This window comes from Ceratina calcarata, unplaced genomic scaffold (assembly GCF_001652005.2).
Source record: "Ceratina calcarata isolate Rehan_Ccalc_2016 unplaced genomic scaffold, ASM165200v1 scaffold301.2, whole genome shotgun sequence".
Taxonomy (NCBI): domain Eukaryota; kingdom Metazoa; phylum Arthropoda; class Insecta; order Hymenoptera; family Apidae; genus Ceratina; species Ceratina calcarata.
The window spans coordinates 404,605-429,838 of record NW_017152577.1 but is presented as its reverse complement, the minus strand read 5'-3'; the positions used below and the strand labels follow the sequence as shown (position 1 = coordinate 429,838).

General features: G+C 38.6%; 8 protein-coding genes across 18 annotated transcripts in view; 4 read left to right on the top strand and 4 right to left on the bottom strand.

Moving 5' to 3' along the window:
* LOC108624168 (kinesin-like protein CG14535) overlaps positions 1-3,322 on the bottom strand; it is a 265,820-nt gene extending 262,498 nt beyond the window's left edge. For all 3 annotated transcript variants that reach the window (XR_003389064.1, XM_018023280.2, XM_026812899.1), the window contains exon 1: positions 3,238-3,322. The gene's annotated coding sequence lies outside the window, so the exon portion shown is untranslated. The remainder of the gene's footprint in view (positions 1-3,237) is intronic.
* On the top strand, positions 2,167-3,407 carry LOC108624187 (EF-hand calcium-binding domain-containing protein 11). 2 transcript variants are annotated; one of them, XM_026812925.1, is made up of 5 exons: positions 2,167-2,193; positions 2,770-2,830; positions 2,887-2,982; positions 3,036-3,171; positions 3,227-3,407. In XM_026812925.1, the coding sequence occupies exons 2-5, from the start codon at positions 2,795-2,797 to the stop codon at positions 3,403-3,405; spliced, it is 447 nt and encodes a 148-aa protein (XP_026668726.1). In that variant the 5' UTR covers positions 2,167-2,193; positions 2,770-2,794; the 3' UTR covers positions 3,406-3,407. The 2 variants fall into 2 exon arrangements, with proteins under 2 accessions (XP_026668726.1, XP_017878796.1); XM_018023307.2 differs by lacking the exon at positions 2,167-2,193 and having other exon boundaries at positions 2,710-2,830.
* Positions 3,351-10,008, bottom strand: LOC108624182 (multidrug resistance-associated protein 7). 2 transcript variants are annotated; one of them, XM_018023297.2, is made up of 17 exons: positions 9,911-10,008; positions 9,522-9,681; positions 8,677-9,447; positions 8,227-8,484; positions 7,881-8,154; positions 7,589-7,812; positions 7,279-7,516; positions 6,934-7,202; positions 6,677-6,868; positions 6,407-6,618; positions 5,492-6,344; positions 5,196-5,422; positions 4,632-5,138; positions 4,365-4,556; positions 4,049-4,292; positions 3,842-3,981; positions 3,351-3,778 (listed from the first exon to the last, which is right to left on the bottom strand). In XM_018023297.2, exons 2-17 carry the CDS (start codon positions 9,657-9,659, stop codon positions 3,661-3,663), a joined length of 4,857 nt encoding a protein of 1,618 aa, XP_017878786.1. In that variant the 5' UTR covers positions 9,660-9,681; positions 9,911-10,008; the 3' UTR covers positions 3,351-3,660. The 2 variants fall into 2 exon arrangements, with proteins under 2 accessions (XP_017878786.1, XP_026668701.1); XM_026812900.1 differs by having other exon boundaries at positions 9,522-9,668.
* A 73-nt stretch (positions 10,009-10,081) lies between these two features.
* LOC108624183 (Vacuolar protein sorting 35) lies at positions 10,082-15,699 on the top strand. 4 transcript variants are annotated; one of them, XM_018023299.2, is made up of 13 exons: positions 10,082-11,104; positions 11,179-11,341; positions 12,220-12,418; positions 12,490-12,613; positions 12,684-12,879; positions 12,938-13,132; positions 13,202-13,285; positions 13,366-13,602; positions 13,818-13,966; positions 14,053-14,539; positions 14,608-15,027; positions 15,102-15,245; positions 15,326-15,699. In XM_018023299.2, exons 1-13 carry the CDS (start codon positions 10,245-10,247, stop codon positions 15,509-15,511), a joined length of 3,444 nt encoding a protein of 1,147 aa, XP_017878788.1. In that variant the 5' UTR covers positions 10,082-10,244; the 3' UTR covers positions 15,512-15,699. The 4 variants fall into 4 exon arrangements, with proteins under 4 accessions (XP_017878788.1, XP_017878790.1, XP_017878789.1 ...); XM_018023301.2 differs by lacking the exons at positions 10,082-11,104; positions 11,179-11,341 and adding an exon at positions 11,634-11,724; XM_018023300.2 differs by lacking the exons at positions 10,082-11,104; positions 11,179-11,341 and adding an exon at positions 11,634-11,724 and having other exon boundaries at positions 12,199-12,418.
* A 247-nt stretch (positions 15,700-15,946) lies between these two features.
* On the top strand, positions 15,947-19,157 carry Arl6 (ADP ribosylation factor-like 6). Of its 2 annotated transcripts, none has more exons than XM_018023305.2 (3): positions 15,947-16,067; positions 18,357-18,536; positions 18,874-19,157. In XM_018023305.2, exons 1-3 carry the CDS (start codon positions 15,983-15,985, stop codon positions 19,083-19,085), a joined length of 477 nt encoding a protein of 158 aa, XP_017878794.1. In that variant the 5' UTR covers positions 15,947-15,982; the 3' UTR covers positions 19,086-19,157. The 2 variants fall into 2 exon arrangements, with proteins under 2 accessions (XP_017878794.1, XP_017878793.1); XM_018023304.2 differs by having other exon boundaries at positions 15,947-16,160.
* Positions 16,160-18,966, bottom strand: LOC108624185 (uncharacterized). Its single transcript, XM_018023303.2, has 5 exons — positions 18,861-18,966; positions 18,059-18,208; positions 17,503-17,978; positions 17,108-17,443; positions 16,160-17,015 (listed from the first exon to the last, which is right to left on the bottom strand). The coding sequence occupies exons 2-5, from the start codon at positions 18,120-18,122 to the stop codon at positions 16,377-16,379; spliced, it is 1,515 nt and encodes a 504-aa protein (XP_017878792.1). The 5' UTR covers positions 18,123-18,208; positions 18,861-18,966; the 3' UTR covers positions 16,160-16,376.
* Positions 19,158-19,502: 345 nt separating the features above from the next.
* Patsas (palmitoyltransferase Patsas) lies at positions 19,503-22,210 on the top strand. 2 transcript variants are annotated; one of them, XM_026812920.1, is made up of 9 exons: positions 19,503-19,746; positions 19,807-20,060; positions 20,118-20,244; positions 20,311-20,436; positions 20,497-20,942; positions 21,015-21,264; positions 21,339-21,511; positions 21,577-21,742; positions 21,805-22,210. In XM_026812920.1, exons 2-9 carry the CDS (start codon positions 19,879-19,881, stop codon positions 22,006-22,008), a joined length of 1,674 nt encoding a protein of 557 aa, XP_026668721.1. In that variant the 5' UTR covers positions 19,503-19,746; positions 19,807-19,878; the 3' UTR covers positions 22,009-22,210. The 2 variants fall into 2 exon arrangements, with proteins under 2 accessions (XP_026668721.1, XP_017878819.1); XM_018023330.2 differs by having other exon boundaries at positions 19,646-19,746; positions 20,130-20,244.
* Ced-12 (engulfment and cell motility Ced-12) lies at positions 22,206-25,225 on the bottom strand. Of its 2 annotated transcripts, XM_018023328.2 has the most exons (7): positions 24,954-25,225; positions 24,520-24,813; positions 24,212-24,451; positions 24,023-24,118; positions 23,093-23,947; positions 22,727-23,033; positions 22,206-22,664 (listed from the first exon to the last, which is right to left on the bottom strand). In XM_018023328.2, the coding sequence occupies exons 1-7, from the start codon at positions 25,083-25,085 to the stop codon at positions 22,501-22,503; spliced, it is 2,088 nt and encodes a 695-aa protein (XP_017878817.1). In that variant the 5' UTR covers positions 25,086-25,225; the 3' UTR covers positions 22,206-22,500. The 2 variants fall into 2 exon arrangements, with proteins under 2 accessions (XP_017878817.1, XP_017878816.1); XM_018023327.2 differs by having other exon boundaries at positions 24,023-24,451.
* Between the last annotated feature and the right edge of the window lie 9 nt (positions 25,226-25,234).

Here is a 25,234-nt window from a genome sequence, read left to right as displayed (position 1 = left end):
GTATACAATTTTCCCGTAGATTCAACGGTTTAGGAGTAATTAAGGAAAAATGAAATTTTTTGACAAAAGTTCGTCGTTTCGACGCTGTCGGATAGTCGGATTTTGTCATCAATAAAATGCCAAATAATCATACGTAACTCGTTAAATATCGAAGTTAGAAGGAAAACAACTTTTATTTGAAGTATTTTTCGCAATTTTGAAAAAAAAAATTGTTCGTCAGCGTCAATACTTAATTGGATATTTCCTTCTATACTTTTTAGCACGTAGCTATTTATTATTAGCATTATTCTTCGTCCAATTTCTTTTTAATCATAGGAAATGCGTTTTTCTAAGGTACATAAACTTTTGAGATTGACTGTATAGCCAATACATCCTTAAGAAACTGTCGTCACGGCCTTTGAGCTAAACCGGAAAAATAGCCAGCTCACAGTTTCGTAATTACCATGCAGCCGAATAACGTCAAGAGCAATTAAACGGGACGCGGTCGTGTATCGTTTTGGTTTTCAGGATTCGAATCTGCGTCGTCGTGTCCACCTGCGAGCGTTAGGCAGAGGGCAAATTGTGATTTATGCGGGGCAACATGTTGCCGACTGACGAAAGAGAATTGTGGACGTAGGTAATGAGTTATGGTGAGTCGCGGCTTAATGGAAATATATGGCTCCGTTGCCGTGTAATCAGCCTGGCCCGCTTGACATCTCGCGCGTGTGTCCGCGGAACACGTTTCACCGTGTCCAAGTGATCGGGGGGTTTTTTCTTCTAGAAACCGGGGGCGTTGCGCACGATCTGGTCACAGTGTTCGCCGGCGATCGTGCCGGTGCACCGTAACCCGTAGCCCCTTCGAACAACACCGGGATATTTTCCAACTCGAAGGGTGAGCGAGAACCTCGCCATGCCTACAGATCGGTCGGCTGTGTCGATGACAACATCGCAGAGCAAACACGGAGGTGGCCATGGTTACCGATGATTAATTCAACGACAGTTTCGAGCGTTTATTAGCCACGAAACAACACTATTCTCAGGCAAATTCTATAATAAATGTTGCGGTCCGAACGCATCGACTCACGGTTAATAGAAAATAGCAGTGGCGAATAACTGTATCGGCGTTATTAATATCGAATGCGCGCTGAAACGGCGTTGCATAACTCATAAAGCGCGTATGTATTCTCGCGGTTTCCGTTTTTCGCGTTGCGCGGTCGGGAATTCAGTAACAAAACGCGAACTAGTTTTGAAAAAGGGGCGACGCCGCGGTCTCTAGCACGGGTCTCTAGGGCTGTGTGCTCGTTGAAACCGACCCTTGATAGGTGCACTTTTGGGGTAGCCGGCAAGCCCCCTGTGCGCTAGTGACTGTGCTTGAAGCCTCGAGTGGCCACCGAGACGCGCAAGAGCGGAGGGCTGCTGTGCGTTGCGTACACCGGCTGTGTCACGAGACGAGCTACATCCAAGATGAAATTTCAAATATTCCAACGCTGCGTTTATATCCTCATTTTAAGGAAAACCCGGCCCCCTCGACGCCGCTGAATGGGCCGTCGCTCGTACAAATATTTTCAAACGCTTTTCGCAGGACTTTAAGTATAAGCCAATCTGATGCGTATCCTCGAAACGAGTTTCCCGAAGCAGTAGCCGCGGTCGCATTAAGGGCTATCGGTCCATTTCGTTGCTATTGCTCGGTGGTACCATCGCGTTTTACGACTGGCATATCCATACCGCAAAATCATTCTTTACGACTCTAACATAACGTTTTCTTGCCGCGCGCGGTTTTATAGCGCCCGTCCGAGAATATCGGACCGATGACATAACGGCGAGCCACAAGGCTCCGCCTTTCAACCGAGATTGCCTATGTGCTCTGCGCTTTACTCCGCGCCGGAAGCGCACATGTGTCTGCATGTGTCAAAGGCGGCTTCTCGCCGCGTCTACGCACAAAGGATAGGAGAGGAAAAAAAAAAAGAAGCGGATCCCTACGCCTGATGCCCATCTGCAACGGCGCGTCGCCTTGAGAATCGCGGCCAAGCGAAGGATATTATTTAATTCGTCGCCCTCAAAGGGGCACGAAGCTCAAACGCATTCCTCGATGCACAATAACCGCGTTATTGAAGCCCTTTGGCTCGACAGAAAAGCATCATCGATCGGCGTTCAGTTTATCTCGAAAGCGTTTCGATCAAACGATTGTCGAGCACGGGATCAAATCTATTGTAGGTAGGTTGAAGATCTCGCGGTTGAAAAGTCGTAGACGTCGGGAAACGAAACAGACGAAACGATCGGTTTTTTAAACCGCAACATCATTAGTGCGGTGGGAAACTCGGGGCGAGTCTTGTTTCGCATGTCCCGTCGAGCGGCTGCGGGCGGAGAAATAATATCGCGTTTTCGCGTCGCGCGCCGAGAGGAGAATAAACGGGTTTAAATAGCGGGTAATTAAAAAACGTGAAGCGAAATCAGCCGGGGTTACAGCTCATTAGTTTTCAGCCACCGGGAAAGGACGGTGTGACAGAGGCTGCGAAAACGCGACGTTTGAATGCCGGATACAGCAGACGTGCGTTATGTCATTCGCGTGTATGCGCGTCCCGCGGCGGCGTTAATTGGCTCCGCGATGAATATTACAAAATAACGTCGGCTGAAAGCAGAGGCGCGCCGCTTTAATTACGATATAATGCCAGTCGGTCGAGTTTCTTCCCGCGAAGAAAGGCCGATACCCCCCGTCTTTACTCGCGTTACGCGAGTAACACCTCGCTTTCATCGGCTTACTTAATACGGAACTTGGATATTTCCTTCTAGCCGGATTTCATTCGAGGAGGGAACGATGCTACCGAACAACTTCAAGGATCGCGCGAAGATGGTAAACTTAAAATCCGATCACTAAATTTGATTTAAGATATATTTTTATGGGATCAGGCTTTCAACTATGCTGATGTGGACTGCAAAGGATCTTTGACCAAACGGCAGTATAAAATAGCCATGACGGCTGTTTTCGGATGTCGGCCGGACAAAGTAAGACACTCAATACTTCTTCATTTACGAAACTGTTAGAATTCGAATTTTAGACAGAAGTGAGGCAAGCGTTTCAATCTACCGAAAGAATTTCGTACGAACTATTTGAGCTGTGGGTGTCTAAGAAATGCATCGCGAACGATTCGCAAGTCAACGCGGAAGTACTGTTCGCTTTATTGGATAGAGATTGTAAGGATTTGAGTTATCGAAGATAATACGGTCTTTTAAATAATAAGTACTTTAGACAAGGGTTACCTGGTATTGGAGGACTTCTATTCGGCGAGTAAGGCTGTGGATTTGAAGGTATATTCGCCGGTATGGCAAATGGTGTTCAAGGAACTGGATCGTCAAAGAAAGGGACGTCTTGGTTTCGACGAGTTCTTATGTATATTGCCAGCAGCATACGAATGTACAACGAGGTAGACTGACTCGGTACAAAGTAGCTTATGTAAAATGCAAACAATAAATAAAAACGAAGTTTCTTATATAATGAAATATTTACTTACTTAAATATACTCTTCTTCGTATGAAAATAATTACGATCTCATGGACATAGTTCTCTTATAAGCAATGTACAAGGCGCGCCAACACTGTACACGATCGGTATAATTAATACTACGGACGACGTATTATAAAAATCATATCGTGTAAATAAATCAAATATATCCATCACAAGTTTTATTCCTTATCGGAAAATTCTTGACTCGCCAATTGGTAGAAATGGGAGTCGACGTTCTGAATTAACAAATTTGGTTCGTCAAATTCTATAACTTCTCCGTCGTCCAACACAAGAACTCTGTAATGAAATGGAACGTGAATGGGACGTAGAAATTAAGAAGAATTTCTGCGATTGACGTACCTATCACAGTGCATGATCGTCCTTATCCTATGCGCTATAGTAAGCACCGTAGCGGCTGGGAAGGAAGACTTTATCGTCGATTGAATAAATTTGTCTGTCTCCTGATCGACGTTCGCCGTAGCTTCGTCGATACAGACAATCTGTAAATAACGAATGATTTAAGAAAATTACACAAAATACTATTACAACTGGTATAAGAAAGCGTACCTTCGCGTTGTGTAAGATTGCTCTAACTAGACAAAACAGTTGCCTTTGGCCAGCACTCAAATTGCTACCACTTTCGTCTAAAGTGGCGCCGAGACCACCCAAACGACATACCAGCGAATGAATTTTACATTTCTCCAGTGCTCTGCTTATATGTAAATCCATATACTGATTCAACGGATCGAGATTTTCCCTAATCGTCCCGGAAAATAAAAATGGATTTTGTGGTATGATAGCCAATCGAGACCTAAAACAGTTCGTTGCTCGTTTATTAAGAATAATAAGCCACAAACCAAATTAAAACTACAAAGGACAGTACCTTAAAGCACTCAATTGTAAATTCTGTATATTTATATTATCAATTAATATGCTTCCGGAAGTGATTTCCGTTAATCTAAACAAAGAAGCAAACAGTGAACTCTTTCCAGCACCCGTACGGCCAACGATGCCAATTTTCTCCGCTGGTCTCGTAACAAATGATATTTCGTTCAACGATGGCACTAAATAATCTCTACAAAAATGTAAATATTTAATACTTACACATTAGATTTTATGTGACGAATTTGCAATAGATTTTCCCAATTACCTGTATTTTAAAATAACATCCTTAAACTCGATGACACCCTGGGTTGGCCAAGCATACGGCGCATTCTCCCCTTTCGCAATCTCCACGGGGACATCTTCTAAATACTGTTTCACGCGTTCCACCGCGATCATTTCCCTCTCCGTTTCTGTAAATGCGTTCACCACCCCAGAGAGCAACCCAGTAACAGATAACGTGTAAGTGATAACGAGGCCTATTAACCCGGGATCCGCAATACCATACTGATGTTGCCAAACCGCGATATTGCTCACTCCAGCTAACAGTGTCACCCCGATTAATTGCAATCTTAACGCGAGCCATTGGCCAGCGGCGAATGATGCAAACTGCGTTTTCTGACTGACTTCTAGCAATAGTTCATTGTCTTGCTTGAAACGCGGCACTGTACGAAAAGCTCTGATCGTTGACAATCCGTGCAGAGTTTCGTTAAAGTGAGCGTACAACGGGGAGAGAGCCGCGCTGGACATGCGCTTTAACTCTCTCGACGTTAATCTAAAAACAAAAATTGTATAAAACTCTGGTGCGCAGTGAAACATAGAAACAACGCACCTATAATGATTTTGTATCCAATGATAAAACGGTACCAACGGGGCTAGGACCAAAAGTATCCACGGCAGTCCGTAAGTAGTAATGATGACTGTTGCGATCAAGCCAAATAACTGGGCAAATAATATATTAGCGATAAAAGGAAGGCTGTCGTCAATCGTGTACGTATCGGACGAAAATCTGTTTAGAATCCTGCCAAATGATTGGATGTCAAAAAATACAGATCTGGCCTAAAATTATAAGTTAATCATGTTGTATCTTTTAACTTCCTACGAAATTGCTTTTTATAATTTACATACCCGCACTACGACTTTCAATAATTGTTTATGTATTGTGATGGCTGCTTGAATACCCCCGTACGCGAACATAAATGCTCTCATTAACGTGAATAACGTATTAAACACAACCAGCACCCCGTACACTGTTAAGTAGTAGTTGGTGCCGATGTTATAATCATCGAAAAATAAGTTTAATCTCAAAAGCTTTATCCCACCCGTGGTATTAGTCGCTGTTGTGTTAACATGAGTAACCCAGTAAGAGAGCCACAAATCAGTAACGTTCTTTGAACTTTGCATTAAGAACATGGACAGAACTATCGAAATCGTTAAATAAAGGCCGATCGCTTTCACGTAGCAACTGTAAACTCCAAAACGCAGTTTGCCTTTCTCTTTATATTCTTCATCGAGCAATGTAGACCTCTCGTCGCTGCTTTGATATTGATCACTCGGTAAATCGCTTACAGAGAACATATCTGAATCTGAATCTGCAGATTCCGTAGATAGCAAGTATTCTTCTAAATCGGGTAAAACTTCGCTCGGTTTCCCTTGCTTAATAATCCTGCCTTTTGACATTTCTAGCACTAAATCCGCGTGCATCAAATACTGTGTTTTGTGAGTGCACAATAGTCTCGTTTTGTTACTTAATAAACCGAGAATAACGTGCTCGAATACGAAAGCGGCAACTTTTGGATCCAAAGTCGCGAAGACATCGTCCAACAAGTAAATATCTTTGTCCGCGTATACAGCACGCGCCAAGGAAATTCTTGTTTTCTGGCCTCCACTTAAAGTATTTCCAGCCTCACCAATAGCTGTTAAGTCTTTCTTCGGCAAAGAATTTAAATCAGCACTCAGCGCACACGCTTTTAAAACGTTCCTGTTATAAATAATCTTACATAAAAACACTTGAATTTCTTTCGTCTTTAATTCAATACTTACCTGTATTTATTATAATCGTACGATTTTCCGAAAAGGATGTTATCGCGAATCGTACCACGTTGAACCCAAGGATTTTGTTTCACGTATGCGAAACCGTCTTCGAAATTGTTCACCGCTATAGTACCGCGGACTTTAACGATTTCTCCTAAAATACCATCTAAAAACAGGGATTTCCCGCTTCCTACTTTTCCCATAATACCAACCAATTGGCCCTAAAATAAGTTACAGTTCATAAAATTCGATCAAACGCAATCTGCGACAGTTTATTACCTTAGGTACTGTGATATTAAGACTATGTAAATTAAAAACACCTTCCGATTGTAAATCATTAAATTTAACTGTCCTAAGCTCATTTTGCTCTTCACTTTGCTGCGAGTTTACACTGAACGTTGTGTCTTCCACCATCAAATCTATTCCAGGCGGAGGCTCCGAATAATAAGATGAGATATCTGCATCTGGTAACTATTAAATCTAAGTTAATACTGTTTTTAGTTTAAACATATTATCGCATTAATAGTGGAACTTACATCTAATATTTTCTGAATCCTTTTAAGCGAGACCCAAGCTTCTGTAAGGCCGTTCAAAACCCAAGGGAATGCATTCAGTGGAGCTATCAGCATGTTCAGCAATGCCATGCTGGTAAACACGGTCTTCGCGTCGAGTTCATTTCCAAAGAGCACATACGTACCAAATGTTAACATAGAGATTAACACCGGTGTCGTTGCCCAAAAGTAAACGCAGAGTGCGTCCAAATATTTTCTACCACGTAAATACTTAATCTCACTTTCACGCAATTCTGAATGAAAGGAAGCATGAAAAGTTATGTATAAAAATTGTCAGACATAAAATCTCGTACATGAAGTCGCACTAACTTGATATATTCCGTAGAAAATGGTCCTCCCACACGTTTAACTTAATCGTAGTTATTCCACGCAATATTTCCCCCATAAGTTTAACTCTCTCATCTTTGCACGCCATTAACTTTGTACTCAGTCTTCCAATGTAATTTGCTATTACTTTATTTATCGGTATAAGAATTATAGCAAACGCGACGCCAGCCAAGAACGATAGCCCGATTTGTTGATAAAGAAGATACAATGTCACAACTAGCTGAAAACAGAATATAGTGTAATAGACTTTCAATATCAGATTAAAATGAGAGCAGTATCGTTAAAAATTTACCTGTAAAGGTATGCTCCACAATGCATGAAAACTTGCGCAACTATTTACAAGCCTATCACTGTCTGTGCTCATGAAATTAACTATCTCGCCGAAATTAAATTGCTGCTTCAATTGAATATTGGGGGAATGTAAAATCTTCCTGTACAGTAACGTGATCACTGTAGATCGTATTTTTAATCCAACTACCGACATCCAAAACGTGAAATGTGTGTTACAAAAGGCGCCTGAAATAAGAAATAATTGTCACAATCCAGTACATTAATCAGATTTACATTGATGTATAAATGCCTACCTATTAAAGCACTTATAATGATTAACGACGAGTACAGATATCCGTACGAGATAGGCTCGTCTTTATCCTCTATAAAACCAATTAATCTATTCAGTAACAAAGGCCCCATAAACGTAGAAGAGTCGCCAATAAACTTCAATATTCCAACTGAATAAAACTCCAAACCAAAGCATTTGTGCAGTAATCTGAACAGCGTCATTTTGTTTGTAACAATTTGGATACGCATTCCTAGCACCGAATCAGTATTTTCCATTCTATTATTTATATCGTTGGGCTACAATATTTCGATTAGTGTGCATTTAAGTCGTCAACAAAATTCGAAGAGATATAACAATAATGCATTTACCATGCTCTGCAAATGTTTATCGATCTTCTGTGTAATTGCACCGCTACTTATATATTCCGGCAACTCAAACAAGTCGTCCGAATGATTCAATAAGCCATGAACACCCTTCTGCATCAGGGGGTTCACCCAATGAAATATAAGCTTGGAGATGATGGTCGCATCCTCCATAGCGGTCCCAAGATAAGTTGGGTCCTGTTCCTCAGGGAATCTTACGTAAGATGTATTCGGCGTGCTCAATAGTGCTGTCCGTTCTCCTATCTGTGAACGCATTTTTCTTTTCTGAATCATGATATCTGTGTTTACTTAATAACATGTAGTTTTAGATATCACGCACAATTTGGTAACATGAGTAACAGATGTTTGGAAATCCTCTAACAGATAAGCGAGAAAAGAATCACTGATAATAACATGAGCTACTACGTTGGAAAGAAACAGGTTTTAACCACTCACTTCATTAACTTGAGACGGTCTCATGTTTCTGAAGCCACTTCTACCTCCCGGTATCAATGTGACAGCATAGAATACTAGTAGAGTGACCACGCTGACACTGAATCCCAATGATAGATTGGGTAAAACATCAGCCTGAGTTTTGTACTTTATGTGGCTTCTTAATAACAGCGTCGAGATAACCATTAATAGAAATATTAATGCTCTTATCAATAGCGGCCCTCTCGGATTAAACCGTTCTTGTCCTCGTCCTCTTTTTAAGCTGAGTATTAAACAAAGGTGGACGACCCATGCCAAACCTTCAGTGGCTGCCACGAGGTAATCAATAGGTTTGGCACAAGTGACATTGTCCTCAACCGTAGCTGACATTAGATTATTGTCCGGTAAATTGGACATGATTGAAGGTCCAGTGGAGGTTTGAACACTCCTTGGAAAAATAAGTGACTTCGCATAGTCAATGGTATGGTTCAAATCAGTCTGTATCCGATGTATTAAGTCTGGAGTATTAAAAAATGCTTCTGGACTTTCAGTTGTCGTGGTTGTTGTGGTAGATTCTTGTAACAACACACTGTTGGGCAGTACATTCTTCGATGGTGCAAGTATAGTATTAGTGAGAATGATGTACGCCTTGAGTATAGGAAGTATTACGAGGCAGATTATAATTGCGACTCTCCAATTTATAGCATTAGTGGAAATCAAATGAGGAGAGGAATATGTGTGTCGTCGCCCACAATAATATGCAGATACTATGGCAATACAAACTAGAACAGGAATCTAAAAAATATTTAATTGAATGTAATACACGACTTATTTCATTCTATAAAATAAACTTTGTGATGATGAGTCACCTGAAGATAAAGTTGTTGGAAGCATACATCGAGATCATGAGTATCCGGATTAATGGGATCCATACCTCCCTGGTATCCACATAATTCTGTCCAGTTCCACTTCCATCCTCCACCATCGTCAGGTACCCAATTACTCATGTTTTAATCCTGAAAGTGACGTCTGATAAAAACGATTATTGCACAGCACTTTCGACAAGCAATTAACGTTCAATTTGTAAGATGCCATTAGAATATAAAATTTGCTTAGATAACAAACGAATCATTGTTATCGTCCGAAATTTATTATCTGTTACCCACGTATCACACTATCCGTTCGGAACAAGTTAAGAGATAATATTTGAGTGGCAGCTTACAGTAATGACAGCCGTGGGATATTATTGAGCACTTACTTGCGAAACATATATTTCAGTTTGCGGGGCAATAGCATACACGCACATTAATATTTCTTACGCGTTTCGTGATATATCATGTTTCGAATTAGTCCTATGTCAAGGCAAACTTAGTGGTTAAGTTTCTAATGACAGCCAGGCTAGGTCGATGACGCATTCGATTACAATTCGTGCGTCTCCAATCGAATCTGCAAGAATAATAACAAGCAAAGTATTTTTCTATTATAATTTATACAAACTAAATTTATGACTATAAGTCATAAAGTAATGTCAATGAGAGCGATTACATGTTAATAATAAGGTCGTGATTATAAAAAATATCGGCTGATTAGACATGAGTAAACACGAGGATGTTGTGCAAAATGATGAACCAAGAATGATGGTAGATGATAAAAATGATGATTCCCAGAATTTTTCGAGTGATAAAAATTTAGAGGAGGAATTGTTGAACTACGTGGCAAAGAGCAAGGCTATATTTAAGAGCCAACAAAAGGACGATCCAGATTTAACTTTCGACGAGAAATTAACAATCGCACGTAACGTTCTTCAGAAGAGCTATTGCCTGTTCTTGTCGAAGTTCGGTCAATACATGAAGAAGGAACATTTAAAGTTCTTTGAGAAGATCAAGGATGAGGATTACGAAGTCGCTTATCATTATAATAGATTGCAAAGGTATTTCAATAACTCCAAAAGACAGACCGATGTCAGGAACAGGAGATATCAGGCACTTAAATCCTTGGTAGAAGAAGGGGAATATTTCAGTGAATGCGAAATGATGAAAAGAAACCCTTTACTATATGAACACTTGGTAGGGCAGTATATGACCGAGCAACAAAAGAAGATTAGAGATAACATAGACACTGAAAACATTACCTTTGTAAATTTGTTAATGGAGAATATAGAAAGGAATAGTTTAAAAGAGAAACGGAAATTACAAGAAGAAGAAGAACAAAGTGTATTAGAAGAAAACGATTCAGATGATGACACGGAGGATATATGTATTTCGAGAACTACTGACAAGGAACATACTAAATATTGGGGCCAACCATTTGAATCAGAAAAGGAATATAAGAACGAAGGATCAAAAACTATATGCAATATTTCGAAAGCAGAGAAATTAATACTCAAACAAGAATTCGTGACAAATATGTACCAAAACTTCTTGGATGGGAAGGACACAGACTTTGATTATAGGTATATAATTGTCAGCAACTTGTATTAGTACTTTAATACATTGTACATATGCTGTAATTTTTTCATCTTTTTAGCACTGTAGATAATAATGAAGCGTATGATAATATAGATCTGAGAACGCAGGACGAAGAAGATAAATATTTTGATGCAGAGTCACCTGAGACTCTCTGTCAGACTGAAGATACGAACGAAATTGAGACTGAGGATGAACTGGATGCTTATATGAAATCGTTAAAGGTTAATTGATATTTCACAGTTTATGATCAGTTCAGAGTAAAAGTTCTGATTCATAAATAGATTATTTATTCAATAGGAGCGGGATAAGCAGGATCTCTCCTTGGATAATCTTGTATGTGATGATTACTCATAAATATGATCCTGTTATATGTACAGTAATTCAAACGTTTGTAAATAAAAAACGAAACACAGAAAAACCTGTAGTTAATTTATTATGAACTTAATAAAAAACGTATGTTACATACCGGTGATTAAATAACGTAAGCCCTAATTAATATTCAATCGGAGCGCATCTGTAGTGACATAGAGTGTGTTACTGATGTCGGTAGGGTGGTTCACGTGAGGGAAACAATTGTTCCGTTTTTTCTAAATATAAGAAAATGGTAAGCCCGGATTTGATTTGAAGAAGCATGAGAAACCCCTGCTTGCGAGAGCGGTTAATTACATGCCAATCGAATTTGAACGACACACGTAACTATCCTCCCCCAAAATCATTTAAATGTCATAGAGGTTAACCATCGCAAGAATTTTGACAGTTTTATTTAACAATTTAAGCTCCGCTAATTGTTCGTTTATTTAGCTAGCGCAACGAACATATTAATAATGCGTTTTCTTTTATTTAGTAACAGTCTGCTGAAATTATGTTAACCTATTAATCTCTGATTCTGAGCTAAAGTATAAAATAATAAGCAATAGATATGCCATTTACATAGCTCTTTTATGGAAAAACTTGGTTCGATTTGTAATTAGTGCATAACGTAATCATTTTCTTCTCTATCATAACATTATGCTTTGCAATAGTGCATGCTTGTGATTGAATGCTTACCTAGCATGGTACTACCTGGTGTTCCTGGTAGGTATCTTTATTTTTCTCACAGCCAATGACACCTGCAATAACTGGAGTGGAAGAGCAAGAGAAGTTACTCGAGGATGCAATCAGCGTGGTCAAGATGCAGGCCTTCCAGATGAAGCATTGCCTCGACAAATCTAAACTGATGGATGCATTAAAACATGCATCTACGATGTTAGGAGAACTTAGGACCTCACTCTTAAGTCCGAAAAGCTACTACGAATTATGTATCCTTCTTAATTTTAGACAACAGTAATAAAACATTCTAACTTCTGATATCCCTTACATTTTATCTCAGATATGGCTATCACTGATGAATTAAGGCATTTAGAGCTTTATTTGTTAGATGAATTTCAGAAGGGAAGGAAAGTTACTGATTTGTATGAATTAGTACAATACGTTGGTAATATCGTGCCTAGATTGTAAGTCCTAATAAATACGGCATTTATGATTCGGTGTAATGATAGTCTGATGATACGTGTAATTTTCCAGGTATTTACTTATCACAGTTGGATTGGTTTATATCAAGACAACGCCAGGTTTAAAGAGAGACCTTTTGAGAGATTTAGTAGAAATGTGTAGAGGTGTTCAGCATCCCCTGAGAGGCCTTTTTCTAAGGAATTATTTGTTACAATGTACACGCAATATTTTACCAGATGTTGCAGAGGAGGACGATGAAGATGGGAGTGTATGTATCAAAAAGGGATGAAATATAAGGGAAGCGAATTAATGTGTATTCCCTGCAGGTTCGCGATAGTATAGATTTCGTTTTAATGAATTTCGCGGAGATGAACAAATTATGGGTGCGAATGCAACATCAAGGTCATACCAGAGACCGAGAAAGGAGAGAAAGAGAGAGAGAGGAACTACGAATTTTAGTAGGGACAAATCTCGTGCGACTGAGCCAGCTAGAGTCAGTTACTTTAGAGAAATATAAGAAGGTGGAACATAAATGCATTAAGTTTGTTTTGGCTTTGCGAGATTGATTGACTAACACCAATGAGTTTCAGCTTGTCTTGCCAGGAATTCTGGAACAAGTCGTCAGCTGTAGGGACGCGATCGCTCAGGAATATCTCATGGAATGTATAATTCAAGTAAATAAAATGAATAAGAATGCTTGAAAATTCATAATATGATACTACTTCGAAGTAATTAACACATCTCTTCGATTTAGGTATTTCCTGATGAATTCCATCTACAAACGTTAAATGCATTTTTGAAGTCTTGCGCTGAACTGCAGAACGGTGTGAATGTGAAAAATATAATTATTTCATTGATAGACAGACTTGCAGCATTTAGCCAGAGATCTGATGGCGTGGGAGGGCCAGGGAGCCCTAGTCAAGTACCAGGGATTCCACAGGATGTAAAACTCTTCGATGTTTTTAGTGATCAGATAGCTATCATTATACAGGTTCGTGGGATATTTAAAAGTATTCATTATTAACTGAATTAACTGAATTTCGATGATGATCAGATGCTACACAAATTTGATATCACATGATTAATACTTATCAATATTCAAATTATCCTTACTCATCTAGTTTAAGTCTGAGAATTCTTCGTTATGATAATAATCACTAAACGTTTAATTATCTATTTATTGTTAATATCGATTATTATTTACAGACCAGGCAAGATATGCCTCCAGAGGATATAGTGTCTCTCCAAGTAGCTCTCATTAATTTGGCACACAAATGTTATCCTGACAGAGTAAACTACGTAGATAAGGTGTTGTTGACGACTGTCCAAATATTCCAAAAGCAAAATGTAGAGAAGTATGTAATACTAAATAAATATATATATTTACACGGTAAATAATTGAAGACGAATCTGATATGTAATCTATTGAATATATTTACAGGCTCGAGTATAATAGTGCTGTATCAAGAGAATTAGTGAGGCTAATGAAAATTCCGATAGATAATTACAAGAACATACTGACTGTTCTGAAACTCGAGCACTTCGCACCATTGCTAGATTACTTTGACTACGAGGGCAGAAAGTTATTAGCCATTTATATAATAACAAACATTTTAGAAAACGAGACTCTTATACCAACTCAGGAGCAAGTAGATGCGGTTCTTTTAATGGTGTCTTCTTTGGTGCAAGATCAATTAGATCAACCTAACATAGAAGAAGATCCGGAGGACTTTGCAGAGGAGCAGGGACTCCTCGGTAGACTGATACATCATTTTAAGTCAGAGACAGCTGATCAGCAATACATGATATTGAGCGCGGCTAGGAAACATTTCGTTGCAGGTGGTAATAAGAGAATAAAGTACACTCTACCGCCAATTGTGTTTCAGGCTTACCAGTTGGCTTTTACATACAAGTCACTGCAAGATCAAGTTAGTAAACGATTAATTCGTTATTGCATTTATCGGCAGTTCGTCTAATTTTTACGTTCGTATTCTAGGATGAAATGTGGCAGAAGAAATGTCAGAAGATATTTCAGTTCTGTCACGCCACTATCACTGCATTAATGAAGGCTGAATTAGCTGAATTGCCTTTGAGGCTGTTTCTTCAGGGTGCGATAGCGATAGGAGAGATCCGTTTCGACAATTTCGAAATGGTCGCTTATGAATTTATGAGCCAAGCATTTTCAATATACGAGGATGAAATAAGTGATTCTAAAGCTCAGTTAGCAGCCATTACATTAATCATAGCCACATTTGAACAAATGAGCTGCTTCAGCGAAGAGAACGCGGAACCAGTACGCAACCAGTGTGCTTTGTACGCTAGTAAATTGCTCAGGAAGCCAGACCAGTGTAGAGGAGTTGCTACGTGTTCTCATATATTCTGGTCTGGAAAATCGTTAGTAACTGGAGGGAAGGAGGTGAGAGTTTTACTCATATAATTTTAACATTCGTGCAATTCTTTATAATTAATACTTATTTTTTAATGTCTTAGATGCACGATGGGAATAAAGTGTTGGATTGCTTGAAAAAAGGCATCAGAATAGCCAGCCAGTGTATGGATACTTCAGTTCAAGTACAACTCTATGTTGAACTGTTGAACCATTACATTTATTTTTATGAGAAGGGCAACACAGCGGTAGGATGAAATCATTTACATATTAAATATCACTTCACTTACTAACAATTGTTGTCAAGATACATAAATTTTGTTATTAGGTGACTGTTCAAATCTTAAATCAGGTGATTGCTAAAATTAGGGAAGAACTACCGAACTTGGAAGTTAGCGAAGAAACGGAACAGATTCAGAAGCATTTGGCTAATACTTTGGAACATCTGAGAAATAGGATGGAAACAGAATCTGGAGAAGACGATGGACTCTCATACCAAGGACTTGTCATCTAATCCGTTACGAACAATAATTTTGTACATACGAGTATAAGATAATTATTTTATAAACTGATTTTAACTTCTGAAATTGAACGCTTACTAGATGTATCGTCAGTACTCCAATTACATCAGTCTGTGTAAAGGAACTGTTAATAATGTAATAATCATTTGTTAAGTTACGAAATATATTGATTTTATATAGCTATTCGAATTTTCATTACCTAAACGTTAGATCGCGCCACCACGTCCGAAGATGGGAAATGAGAACTTTTACAAAATAAATATTTCAAGAATTGATTTATGAATTCTCATTATATCTTCTCGTTAGCGAAATCTTAAACTTTATTTTCGTACCAGTTAATTCGTACTTTCTCTTAAAACAAAAGGTCTCCTGAGTAAACATTTTCACCGTCTACGTATACAGTCTCTACATATGACTATTGATATTCAATAAACGCGCAACAAACCCTCGAGAGAGGACGAAGTATGGGGTTATTCGATCGTTTAGCAAATCTTTTAGGTCTTAGGAAAAAAGAAGTGAACGTTTTAGTAGTGGGCCTAAACAACAGTGGTAAGTCGACGGTCATAAATAATTTCAAACGTGAGGATGACCGTTGCATAGACATAGTGCCCACTGTTGGGTATAATGTTGAAAAATTTTCATGTAAGTTAAAGAGTGACGATCGAATAACGTTCGATCCTCAATTGACGTGCTTACAGCAATATTTCTACGTTGTTACTTGCACCTGCTGACCTGCCCAAGCACCAACCGGTTACTGTACAGAATTACGATATACGATGCGACATTTACAGTTAGTTTTAAACAGCAAATATATACACGTAGATAAGAACAAAAATACTGAAAAAGGGCGATGAATATTTAAACTTTTTTCTTTCTTTTCAAACCTTTCGACTTTGATACGGCACGGGAATTTATCTTTCTTTTCTTCGTATTATTCTTACTCTGTACCAGCTCTTCAGGTGCATTATTCTGAGCCTGTTCTTTTAGTTCACTTCTTTTTACCGCATTTGAATTAATTTCACTTAGTGTAATATCACTAATATCAATATTAGCTGATCTATCATGTCGTAATCTATTCGATCTTAACGGAGTACTGGTACATAATTTACTTTGTTCATCTATTTTTTTATTCTTGGCCACTACTACGTTTAACGATGAGGTATTATTCTCATTACTACTATTATTCTTAGTCTTAGGCGATTTCGATTTAGTTGGAAACTGAATCTTTATCTGTTTGAATTTAATTCCTTTCAAGTTGCTAACTGTAGGATTTACGACGACGACAGGCTTTGCATTTTCAGAATGGATTTTCTCATTCTGCGATTCTTCCTGTTCATTTTGAGAAGTAACAGGTCTGTTCTCATTTGAAACATTACTTACCTCTCGTTTACTTTTGTCCCTGTTTATCTCGTTTTTCTTCTTTCTAGATATAGAAGATTTCTTTTGCTTCACTGAGAAATGTGCCAGTAATCCCTCTTCTTCTAAACTACTTAACATCTAGAAACGAAAGTTACTTATTTAAACAGGGTCTCTATGCAATTGTTATCTTTAATTTAATTTAATTTAAGAAAATGTTCAATTCTACTTACGTCACATGCTAGTGGGCTGTCGATATCTTCTTCTTTAGTCCATACGAATGGTTCCATAATCGACATTTTATCAAATGCTACTTGCAACATAAACTCTTGGAAGCAACGTAAAGATTTCTTAAAACGTTTCGCGATCTTCTCATCTAATTTACTGTTTAACGAGGACTCGATCTCTATTTTGTGTGGCAGAAGATTATCAGAATTGTAGAAGAGATATACACTGATGTTCATAAAATTATCAGTCTCTTGATTATATATTCCCCTCAGTTCTAGAATGATGTGTCTGTATCCTAAAGATGATTGCAATTTGCAATTTTTTGTACGAGAAACAATATCCTGCAATACATAATATATCATTTATCTTTTAAACGAACGAATAGATTAACGAGACGTACCTTCAGTGCAATGTACTGTTCGTGCCTCATACAATAAGCATCTAGGTGCAGTTTGCAAAGTTTCAGGAACCTAGGTATATTTTTGACTTCATTAATCGGATTCTGAGACACCAAGTAATCCAGATCAATGCCCATAGGCATTGTCCACTTTCCTAAAGACCATTTGCCTTTCGTATTTATGATTTGCACAGCATACATGTCTTTCTTACTAGATTTATTCGAACACGAGAGGTGAAAGACGTGTTCGTCTCGCGTGAACTTGGCACACGAGAATCCAGACAATTCACGCAATTGATGTTCTAATAATATATTTATATCCTGGACTTGTGTCTCTGTAACCTTTAAAGTATCCAGAGGGAAGTCGCATTTGACCTGGCTAAATTTTACTATGCCCAAATTCGACTCCATCTGCGAAATTATAGACTTCAATCCAGCTATCTGTTTTTTTAATATAGGTTTCATTTCGTCCATGGCTTCTAAAATTAAATGACAAATACACAGTGTAATCTCTTAACAGCAGGGAGTTGGAATTTTAAGAATGTACAGCGTGATTTACCTTTTTTCTTTTGCGAATAATTTTCATTATTCTCGATACTTTTCGACGCGCTATCCGAATCCATGTTTTACAAGATGCTTTACAAGATATCTTCTTTCTATTTCTAACTTTATTGCCAATGTGTACACGTTTTCGTTTACCGGTATCGTTCTTTTGAACATGAAAACAAAGCAACAAGTGTCATTTAATGAAATAAGAAATAAAAAAATGTATGTCGTCCTTATGTTTCACGAACAGCGTGTAATTGACGCATAATAGAAATGAACGAAATGGACAAGGATGTTCTGTTGTTTTTCAGTTAAGAATATCAATTTTACGGCGTTTGATATGTCTGGCCACGACCGGCACAGGTCGCTGTGGGAACATTATTACAAAGATTGTCACGGGATTATTTTTATAATCGACAGCAGCGATAAACTGCGATTAGTTGTTGTTAAGGAGGAATTAGATATGCTTCTTCAGCATCCAGACGTAGCAGGTATTTTACTACACTATTTCCCGCGTTTCGTTACGTTCACGGATTATTATAGGGTGGCCATATTTTTGGGAGCGATATCGGGAATGAAATACGGGCGGGAATTATAATAACGCGCAAACAGCAAAAACTAACGAAATTCTTGTATTGGATTATTTAAAGTATATCTAATATTTGATCCTATACATAATTTATATGTGTAATATGCAAATACGGGAGTAAAGAATAAATAAAGAAATTCGTACGTCTCGTATTTCTTAAATAAATTTCATAGGGGTCAGACTGCTGAATCATCGTAGCTATAATATATATCTAAAATCTCATTACCGGTTAATTGCAGGCCGTAAATTACCAATCTTATTTCTGGCAAACAAGATGGACTTGCCTGAATCTTTAACTACTGTCAAACTCGTGGCTGGCCTTGGACTTGACCGGATTCACAACAAACCGTGGCACATACGTGCAACGAATGCAATCACTGGAGAAGGCTTACAAACAGGCATAGAATGGCTCACGGATCAAATTCGAGATATATATATTAATAAAAGATAATTAAATAAAATTGCACTACTCTTGTACCTGTACGTCTATCCATTGAATAAAATATTGACAAATTTATCCTAAGCAGAGAGGAATGTCGTCTCTGAGGATTTCTTCTCTGTCCTAATTAAAAGAATTAAAGTCATACAGTTTAAAAAACTTTTAAGCAATAATACAAAATTATTGTTATAATAAAACAGTTGTCATTTCTAGAACCTCTAGCTTTAATTTGAATTTCATCAAAATCCATGCAATGGAATCTGAAATAAAAAATTTTCTTAACCAATAATTGCCCTTTTCTACCAAATAATAGCTGTACATTTTTTCATTGAAATCAGAAAAAACGGATAAAAGTTTACTAATTTCACTACGCAAGCGTTCGTTCAACCGCGTTATTGATCCGAATGCGCAATATCACAGAGCGGCAGTCTCGTTCGAAAATGCGGACATCGCTGTTCGCAGTTCGACGCATTGTGTAAAAGAATCGTTTGACAGTTCGTCGCGACAAAGAAGAAAGTGTCCACAGCGAGGGGAATCGGAAGAAATGGTTGGACCGAATATCTCCTTGTGACTAACCGTTCCGGAAGGTGGTTCATCCTCTGTACAGGGCGCATCGTTTAGGACACCTTCCGAACACGAGCGTGGAAACCCGGAACTCGCAACGCTTTGCAAAGTGAGTAAAAATCCTCGCCCACGCACACGTGCGGTACTTGCGCTGAAAGGGAAATCGTAGGTGTATCCTGTGAGCCCTGTGACAGGGCCCGGCGCAGCGAGGTCCGTATGGGAATTAAGTCCCGATCCCGACATGGTCGGGCATCTACCGAACACTCCAGTTTCGAATACAGCTCATCAAAGCCATGGATCGGCTAAGGGCACCGAATTACAGCCGAGAAATGGTCCCGATGACCATGTCTATGCCGACGAAATTGCTCCGAGGCAAACGCCGTCGGAAGAAACGAAACGGATCTTTGAACTTCTTCGATCCGGGTATAGCTACGATTTAATTTCAGTTAATAAACTGGATTATAAAGGAGGTAATTGAAGTTGTATTTTTAGAGAGATTGGAGCCGTCGACGAATTAGTAGAAAAAAATGGGCCAAGTGTTTTAAGTGCGAGGGACGAATGGGGATATACCCCCGCGCACTGGGCAGCTTTGGATGGGAACATCGAAGTTAGTATCTGTAACTAATTTTCTTTGAAAAGAAAATCGTTAGTATGAAGGTATTTATTATTATAGGTAATGAGGTATTTAATCGAGCGCAATGGTCCGGTCGATCTCTCTTGTCTCGGGATCCAAGGACCAAGACCGATACATTGGGCTTGCCGGAAAGGTCACAGCGCGATAGTTCAATTATTATTGAAGGTATTTCATACGTTCATCATTTATTTCATGTTTGAACTTCATTCACCTATTTTTTTCCAGACCGGAGTAGCTGTCAATGCCGCGGATTTCAAAGGCCTAACACCTCTCATGACTGCTTGCATGTTCGGGAAATTTGCGACGGCCGCGTTTTTGTTAGGATCCGGTGCGCTAGGGCATTTAACAGACATAAACGGTGACACTGCCCTTCATTGGGCTGCATATAAAGGCCACGCTGAATTAATAAAACTACTCATATATAGCGGAGTAGATTTGCAAAGACCGGATTATTTCGGGTCCACGCCTTTACATTTAGCATGTCTTTCGGGGAACGTCAGCTGTGTTAAAATACTATGCGAAAAAAGTAAAATCGAATTAGAGCCCCGTGATAAAAATGGCAAAACGCCATTGCAATTGGCAAAAAGTCACCGGCATTCGGAGATTGTGAGAATACTGCAGGCTGAACAAAAGCGACGGGCCAGATGGATTCCACCTATGAATGAACTTTGGTTTGTGTCTCGATTCTTACGAAAAGTATTGTCATATTTTTCGCGCACTCATACCTGCTTTTCGTTCAACAGGGCACTGTTATTTGGCGGAGCTGGAAACAGCAAAGGACCTATATTATTATTCATGATATCCGTTCTTTTATGGGGATATCCGATGTATTTATTAAAGTGTATTCCATTAACTTGGAATCTCTTACGTGGCAGTCATTACTGCTTTATTTATTGGAACATCGTCATGTGGATCTCGTGGATCGTAGCAAACAGAAGAGATCCGGGCTACGTACCGCAAAACAGCGAGACCTACTACAGAGCAATTAAACAGGTACATCTGGAAATTCTCGATTACGCGTAAGAATTTTGTGCATCGATTTCCACGAAATAATCTTGCGTTTTCAGATCCCGTATTTTGATAAATGGAAAAAGAGGAATGTGCTGTTATCGCGATTATGCCATAGCTGTAGATGTTTCAGACCTCTGAGAGCTAAGCATTGCAGGATTTGTAACAGATGCGTTACATATTTCGATCATCACTGTCCATTTATATATAATTGCGTTGGTTTGAGAAACAGGTAAAATGATCTACAATACATGTGTTAAATAATCATTGATTATTAACAATCGATCGTTATTGCAGAATGTGGTTTTTCCTTTTTGTTACGTGCGTAGCAATAAATTGTTCCTTTACCATTTACTTCGCTTGTTATTGTATGGCAATTGAAGGCATACAACTGTTGTACGTATTGGGTGTATTAGAAGCACTAGTATTCTGCGGATTAGGATGGATTCTGACCTGCACTTCAGTAAGTACGAGAATTATCCCGCTCTAAATCAGTTATACTAATCGTTTTATTCTTTTGCGCAGGTATTACATGCATGCATGAATCTGACCACGAATGAAATGTTCAATTATAAAAGGTATTCGTACTTAAGAGACAAAAGGGGAAGGTATTTGAATCCTTTCAGTAGAGGGCCCGTCCTCAATTTTATAGAATTCTTCTTTTGTCCCCCGAATCACCAAGTAAATGATCCTCAAAATTATCAAATACTATCGGAAGATATCATGTGAACAATTACCAATAATATCGCACTTTTAAGAAGTAAAAATGTTCTGAACAAAATTAATATTACGTCTTTAACGACTGTAACATATGTACCTGCACGTAATGTTGCTTTTAATATTGTAGCTTTTTACTTACGATAATGAACGAAAGGTTCTATATACTTATTATATTAAATATGATTTTAAATAAAATCAGACTTGAAAAGAATCATTAAGGGTATCGTACGTAATATTTTTATTCCTTACATGATTGTTAGATTAAAAATGTGTACGTTATTATGCAAATGTTAAAAATTGATACATGTATATATAAATTATTTCTAAAATGTTATATATAATTTTTATATGTAAAATATAAAATGTATCTTTGGTACTGCTAAAAAACGACCTCGTTTTATAAAAAGCTTTAAATAAGACTATGTTCTCACCTTGATACATGTCCAAGTGTCGTCGATTAATAAAATTGCCGTGATAATTATTAAATACGGAATGAAATTCTTACTTCAGCTCGTAGCAAAAATCGTAATTCGGCGGAGGGTCAGGGATGGCAGGCGGATCTTGCGGGATATCAATTCCTTCTGTATCTAAAAGTCTTAATTTAATGTCCATGGACAGCAATGTCTCCAAGTCGTTTTCTGCTTCTTTACTAGCCATTCTATTGCCTGCAAATGAAGTTTACATTTTTTAATTATAAATGCCATTCGAGAACAATGTAACTACGTACCGAGCAGAGCATTGATACCATCAGTCCAATAATCAAAGACTTGTTCATCGGGTGCAACGAAGTCTAAACTCGATACTTCGACAGAATCTAAAATTAAGGAGAACGCTAATTGATGCGTCGTCTTTCGTCTTTGCAAATCTTTCATATGAGGACAGTCTCTGCCGGTTAGCAAAGCGCGAATTTCGAGGACTGCTAGTTTCGTTGGCAGTTCGTCTATCGTCGGTACCGACTTCTCGTCACAGTCACCGTAATGAAATACTTTGTGATTAGGTGAGAGCCTAACATACCAAAATTTATCCTTGATTCTCTGTAAAGTATAACAATCGTTAAGGTTCTAATTCAATTTTGAGAAACAATGATAAATACCTGTCCTCTAGTGCTGTACTTCATGAATCTAGTGCCTTCTACTAAAAATCCTAAGCGTTGCTGTTGAATAAGATCTAAAATCTCCGGCGTGATTTGTTCTCTAAGTTCAACGATCGGCCTGGCATGGCTTTCCCATTCTTCTCTGCTGGTTCTCTCTTGCTGCCACAAACTGGTGATCGTTGAATACGTCAATTGTTGCAATTTATTTTTGAACATATCCAATCCCGTAGGTTTACACTGAAGTGCCCTAGTTATCTGTTCTCGCACGACGGAGAACACTTTCACGAAATCTTCAGTAGTGGCTCTCATCTCTTTCCAAGTCTTATTTAAAAGAACTATGCATACGCAGTAGAATTCTTCGAACGGATGATCGTGCGTAAAAAACATAGGATGATACGATTGGCCTTGTTCACTAGGCGCTTCTCCAATACGTAATACTTCGCAAAGTAATTTGACGAGTTCCACGCTGGTTCTACCGAAGGGACACTCGTGTTCATCCGCTCTACAAGAGTTTTCCAGCACGACTTTGGTATAAGCCTCGGTGTGATTGCGCGCGAAGTAAACCATGCAATCTAAAGCGAGCATGCCGGGCGGTGTTTCAGTAAAATCGAGGGCTGGATTGATGTCGTATTTAAAGCCTAATTTTTTATAGTCTTTGGCGAAGAGGCCTTGTTTCCTAGCGGTGACATCTCCGCTCACAGCTCCTTCAGTGTCAAAAGCAATTTTTCGAAGTTCTTTAATCTTGTCATGCGCGTCTTGATCTTGCGGGTCCATTTTCGTCATCATTCTCTGCTCCCACAGGCTCAACATGAGCGTTTGCAGTATGTATAATTGATGTGCCATTTCCGCACCAACCTACATTCAAATTCAGTTATTCGACGAACCTATATAAATGTATGTTGCGATGGTGAAATTGATTTGGATACATACTTGACCAGTGGATTGTATAATGTTCGTCAAGAATACATTTCTAACTTGTTTGGATTGGAGAGTTGCTGCAACTGCTCTTCGTTTAGATAAATCAGCCTTAAGAAGCAAAGCATTTATTAGAGCTATCGCGTTTTGTTGTATCTGCGGGCATGCACTTTGTAAATGCATCACCAAATTAGGAAATGTTACTTCTTTCTCAACTTGTCCATATTTCCCCGAGGAATTCAACACTATATTTTCAAGAATACTAAGCGAAGCTTCAATAATATTAGTGTCCTGGGTTACGGCTTGATTGTTCACGTAGCTTGCCACTTTATTAATGAACGGTGTCTCCAATATGTCCCATGAAACAATTCCGTGGTCCATCAGTTCCACGAAAGATTGAAGCGAATACGCAAGTGCGTTTCCTTTGTACTTTTCACTCTCGACCTAACAGAAGCGCATAAAATTCGGAAATAAAGATGTATGTCAATGTAATTAAACTTCATGTAAAATACCTGAGAAATAATTAGAGCCAATCCTTGCTTATTAATGAATTCTAGCGCGAACGTCATATCTGTGCTGAGGTTGCTTAATTTTTGCAAAACGGCAGTTTTCTCTTCTGTAGTCCCATTGTTCAGTTTGGTTAAAATATCACAGGCTGTTTTCGACGGGGAAAACTCTAATCTCAGGATACTGCCATTTTTCACTTCGTTCCGATTCTTCTCTGTGATATAATTTTGATTGTTATTTTCCGAGAATTGTAACGAATACGATTCAGGATCAGAAAGACCCCACCCATTGCACAGATCCTTTAGAACAAAAATAATAGTATTATTGACAACCAATTTGTCTCAAGACTGATCAATGTAAATGAATCGTATAATACGTCAGTAAGACGAGAAATTAATGTAATTGAAAGCATAGTGAATTACAATTTGACTTGAAATACCTGAATAATTCCTGTAAGCGGGTGATTTTGATTAAATTCAATGAGCTGTGGCATTTGGTTGGTCATTTCCACCGCGATCTTTACGATGTTCGAATCCTTCTGGACCGGCATTTTTATTGTCTGCGTGTGCATAAAGTAATTAAAAAACGATCCTTGATAATTATCGTGAAACGACACGATAATTGCCGGTCCAGGCCGCTTCGAGGAACACTACAAATCTGACGTATCTCTTGTCATAACAACGTGACGGCCATTGTGTTAGACTTGTGTTCAATCGTAAG

Excerpts from the sequence above, each read along its gene's own strand:
- LOC108624183 (XM_018023299.2), top strand. The coding sequence starts at position 10,245 with ATGAGTAAACACGAGGATGTTGTGCAAAATGATGAACCAAGAATGATG. Across the intron at positions 12,419-12,489 it reads GAAAAGCTACTACGAATTAT|ATATGGCTATCACTGATGAA; the intron begins GTATCCTTCTTA and ends ATTTTATCTCAG. Across the intron at positions 13,133-13,201 it reads CTTTAGAGAAATATAAGAAG|CTTGTCTTGCCAGGAATTCT; the intron begins GTGGAACATAAA and ends AATGAGTTTCAG.
- LOC108624187 (XM_026812925.1), top strand. The coding sequence starts at position 2,795 with ATGCTACCGAACAACTTCAAGGATCGCGCGAAGATG. Across the intron at positions 2,831-2,886 it reads TCAAGGATCGCGCGAAGATG|GCTTTCAACTATGCTGATGT; the intron begins GTAAACTTAAAA and ends TTATGGGATCAG. Across the intron at positions 2,983-3,035 it reads TCGGATGTCGGCCGGACAAA|ACAGAAGTGAGGCAAGCGTT; the intron begins GTAAGACACTCA and ends TTCGAATTTTAG.
- LOC108624185 (XM_018023303.2), bottom strand. The coding sequence starts at position 18,122 with ATGGATTCGGATAGCGCGTCGAAAAGTATCGAGAATAATGAAAATTAT. Across the intron at positions 17,979-18,058 it reads TTATTCGCAAAAGAAAAAAG|AAGCCATGGACGAAATGAAA; the intron begins GTAAATCACGCT and ends ATTTAATTTTAG. Across the intron at positions 17,444-17,502 it reads AACAGTACATTGCACTGAAG|GATATTGTTTCTCGTACAAA; the intron begins GTACGTCTCGTT and ends TATGTATTGCAG.
- Ced-12 (XM_018023327.2), bottom strand. The coding sequence starts at position 25,085 with ATGCACACGCAGACAATAAAAATGCCGGTCCAGAAGGATTCGAACATC. Across the intron at positions 24,814-24,953 it reads CGCTTACAGGAATTATTCAG|GATCTGTGCAATGGGTGGGG; the intron begins GTATTTCAAGTC and ends TTTGTTCTAAAG. Across the intron at positions 23,034-23,092 it reads AGTACAGCACTAGAGGACAG|AGAATCAAGGATAAATTTTG; the intron begins GTATTTATCATT and ends TATACTTTACAG.
- LOC108624182 (XM_018023297.2), bottom strand. The coding sequence starts at position 9,659 with ATGAGTAATTGGGTACCTGACGATGGTGGAGGATGGAAGTGGAACTGG. Across the intron at positions 8,155-8,226 it reads ATAAACATTTGCAGAGCATG|CCCAACGATATAAATAATAG; the intron begins GTAAATGCATTA and ends GAAATATTGTAG. Across the intron at positions 3,982-4,048 it reads CAATCTTACACAACGCGAAG|ATTGTCTGTATCGACGAAGC; the intron begins GTACGCTTTCTT and ends CGTTATTTACAG.
- Patsas (XM_026812920.1), top strand. The coding sequence starts at position 19,879 with ATGGTCGGGCATCTACCGAACACTCCAGTTTCGAATACAGCTCATCAA. Across the intron at positions 20,061-20,117 it reads TTTGAACTTCTTCGATCCGG|TTGTATTTTTAGAGAGATTG; the intron begins GTATAGCTACGA and ends AGGTAATTGAAG. Across the intron at positions 21,743-21,804 it reads GGATTCTGACCTGCACTTCA|GTATTACATGCATGCATGAA; the intron begins GTAAGTACGAGA and ends TCTTTTGCGCAG.
- Arl6 (XM_018023304.2), top strand. The coding sequence starts at position 15,983 with ATGGGGTTATTCGATCGTTTAGCAAATCTTTTAGGTCTTAGGAAAAAA. Across the intron at positions 16,161-18,356 it reads TAATGTTGAAAAATTTTCAT|TTAAGAATATCAATTTTACG; the intron begins GTAAGTTAAAGA and ends GTTGTTTTTCAG. Across the intron at positions 18,537-18,873 it reads TCAGCATCCAGACGTAGCAG|GCCGTAAATTACCAATCTTA; the intron begins GTATTTTACTAC and ends GGTTAATTGCAG.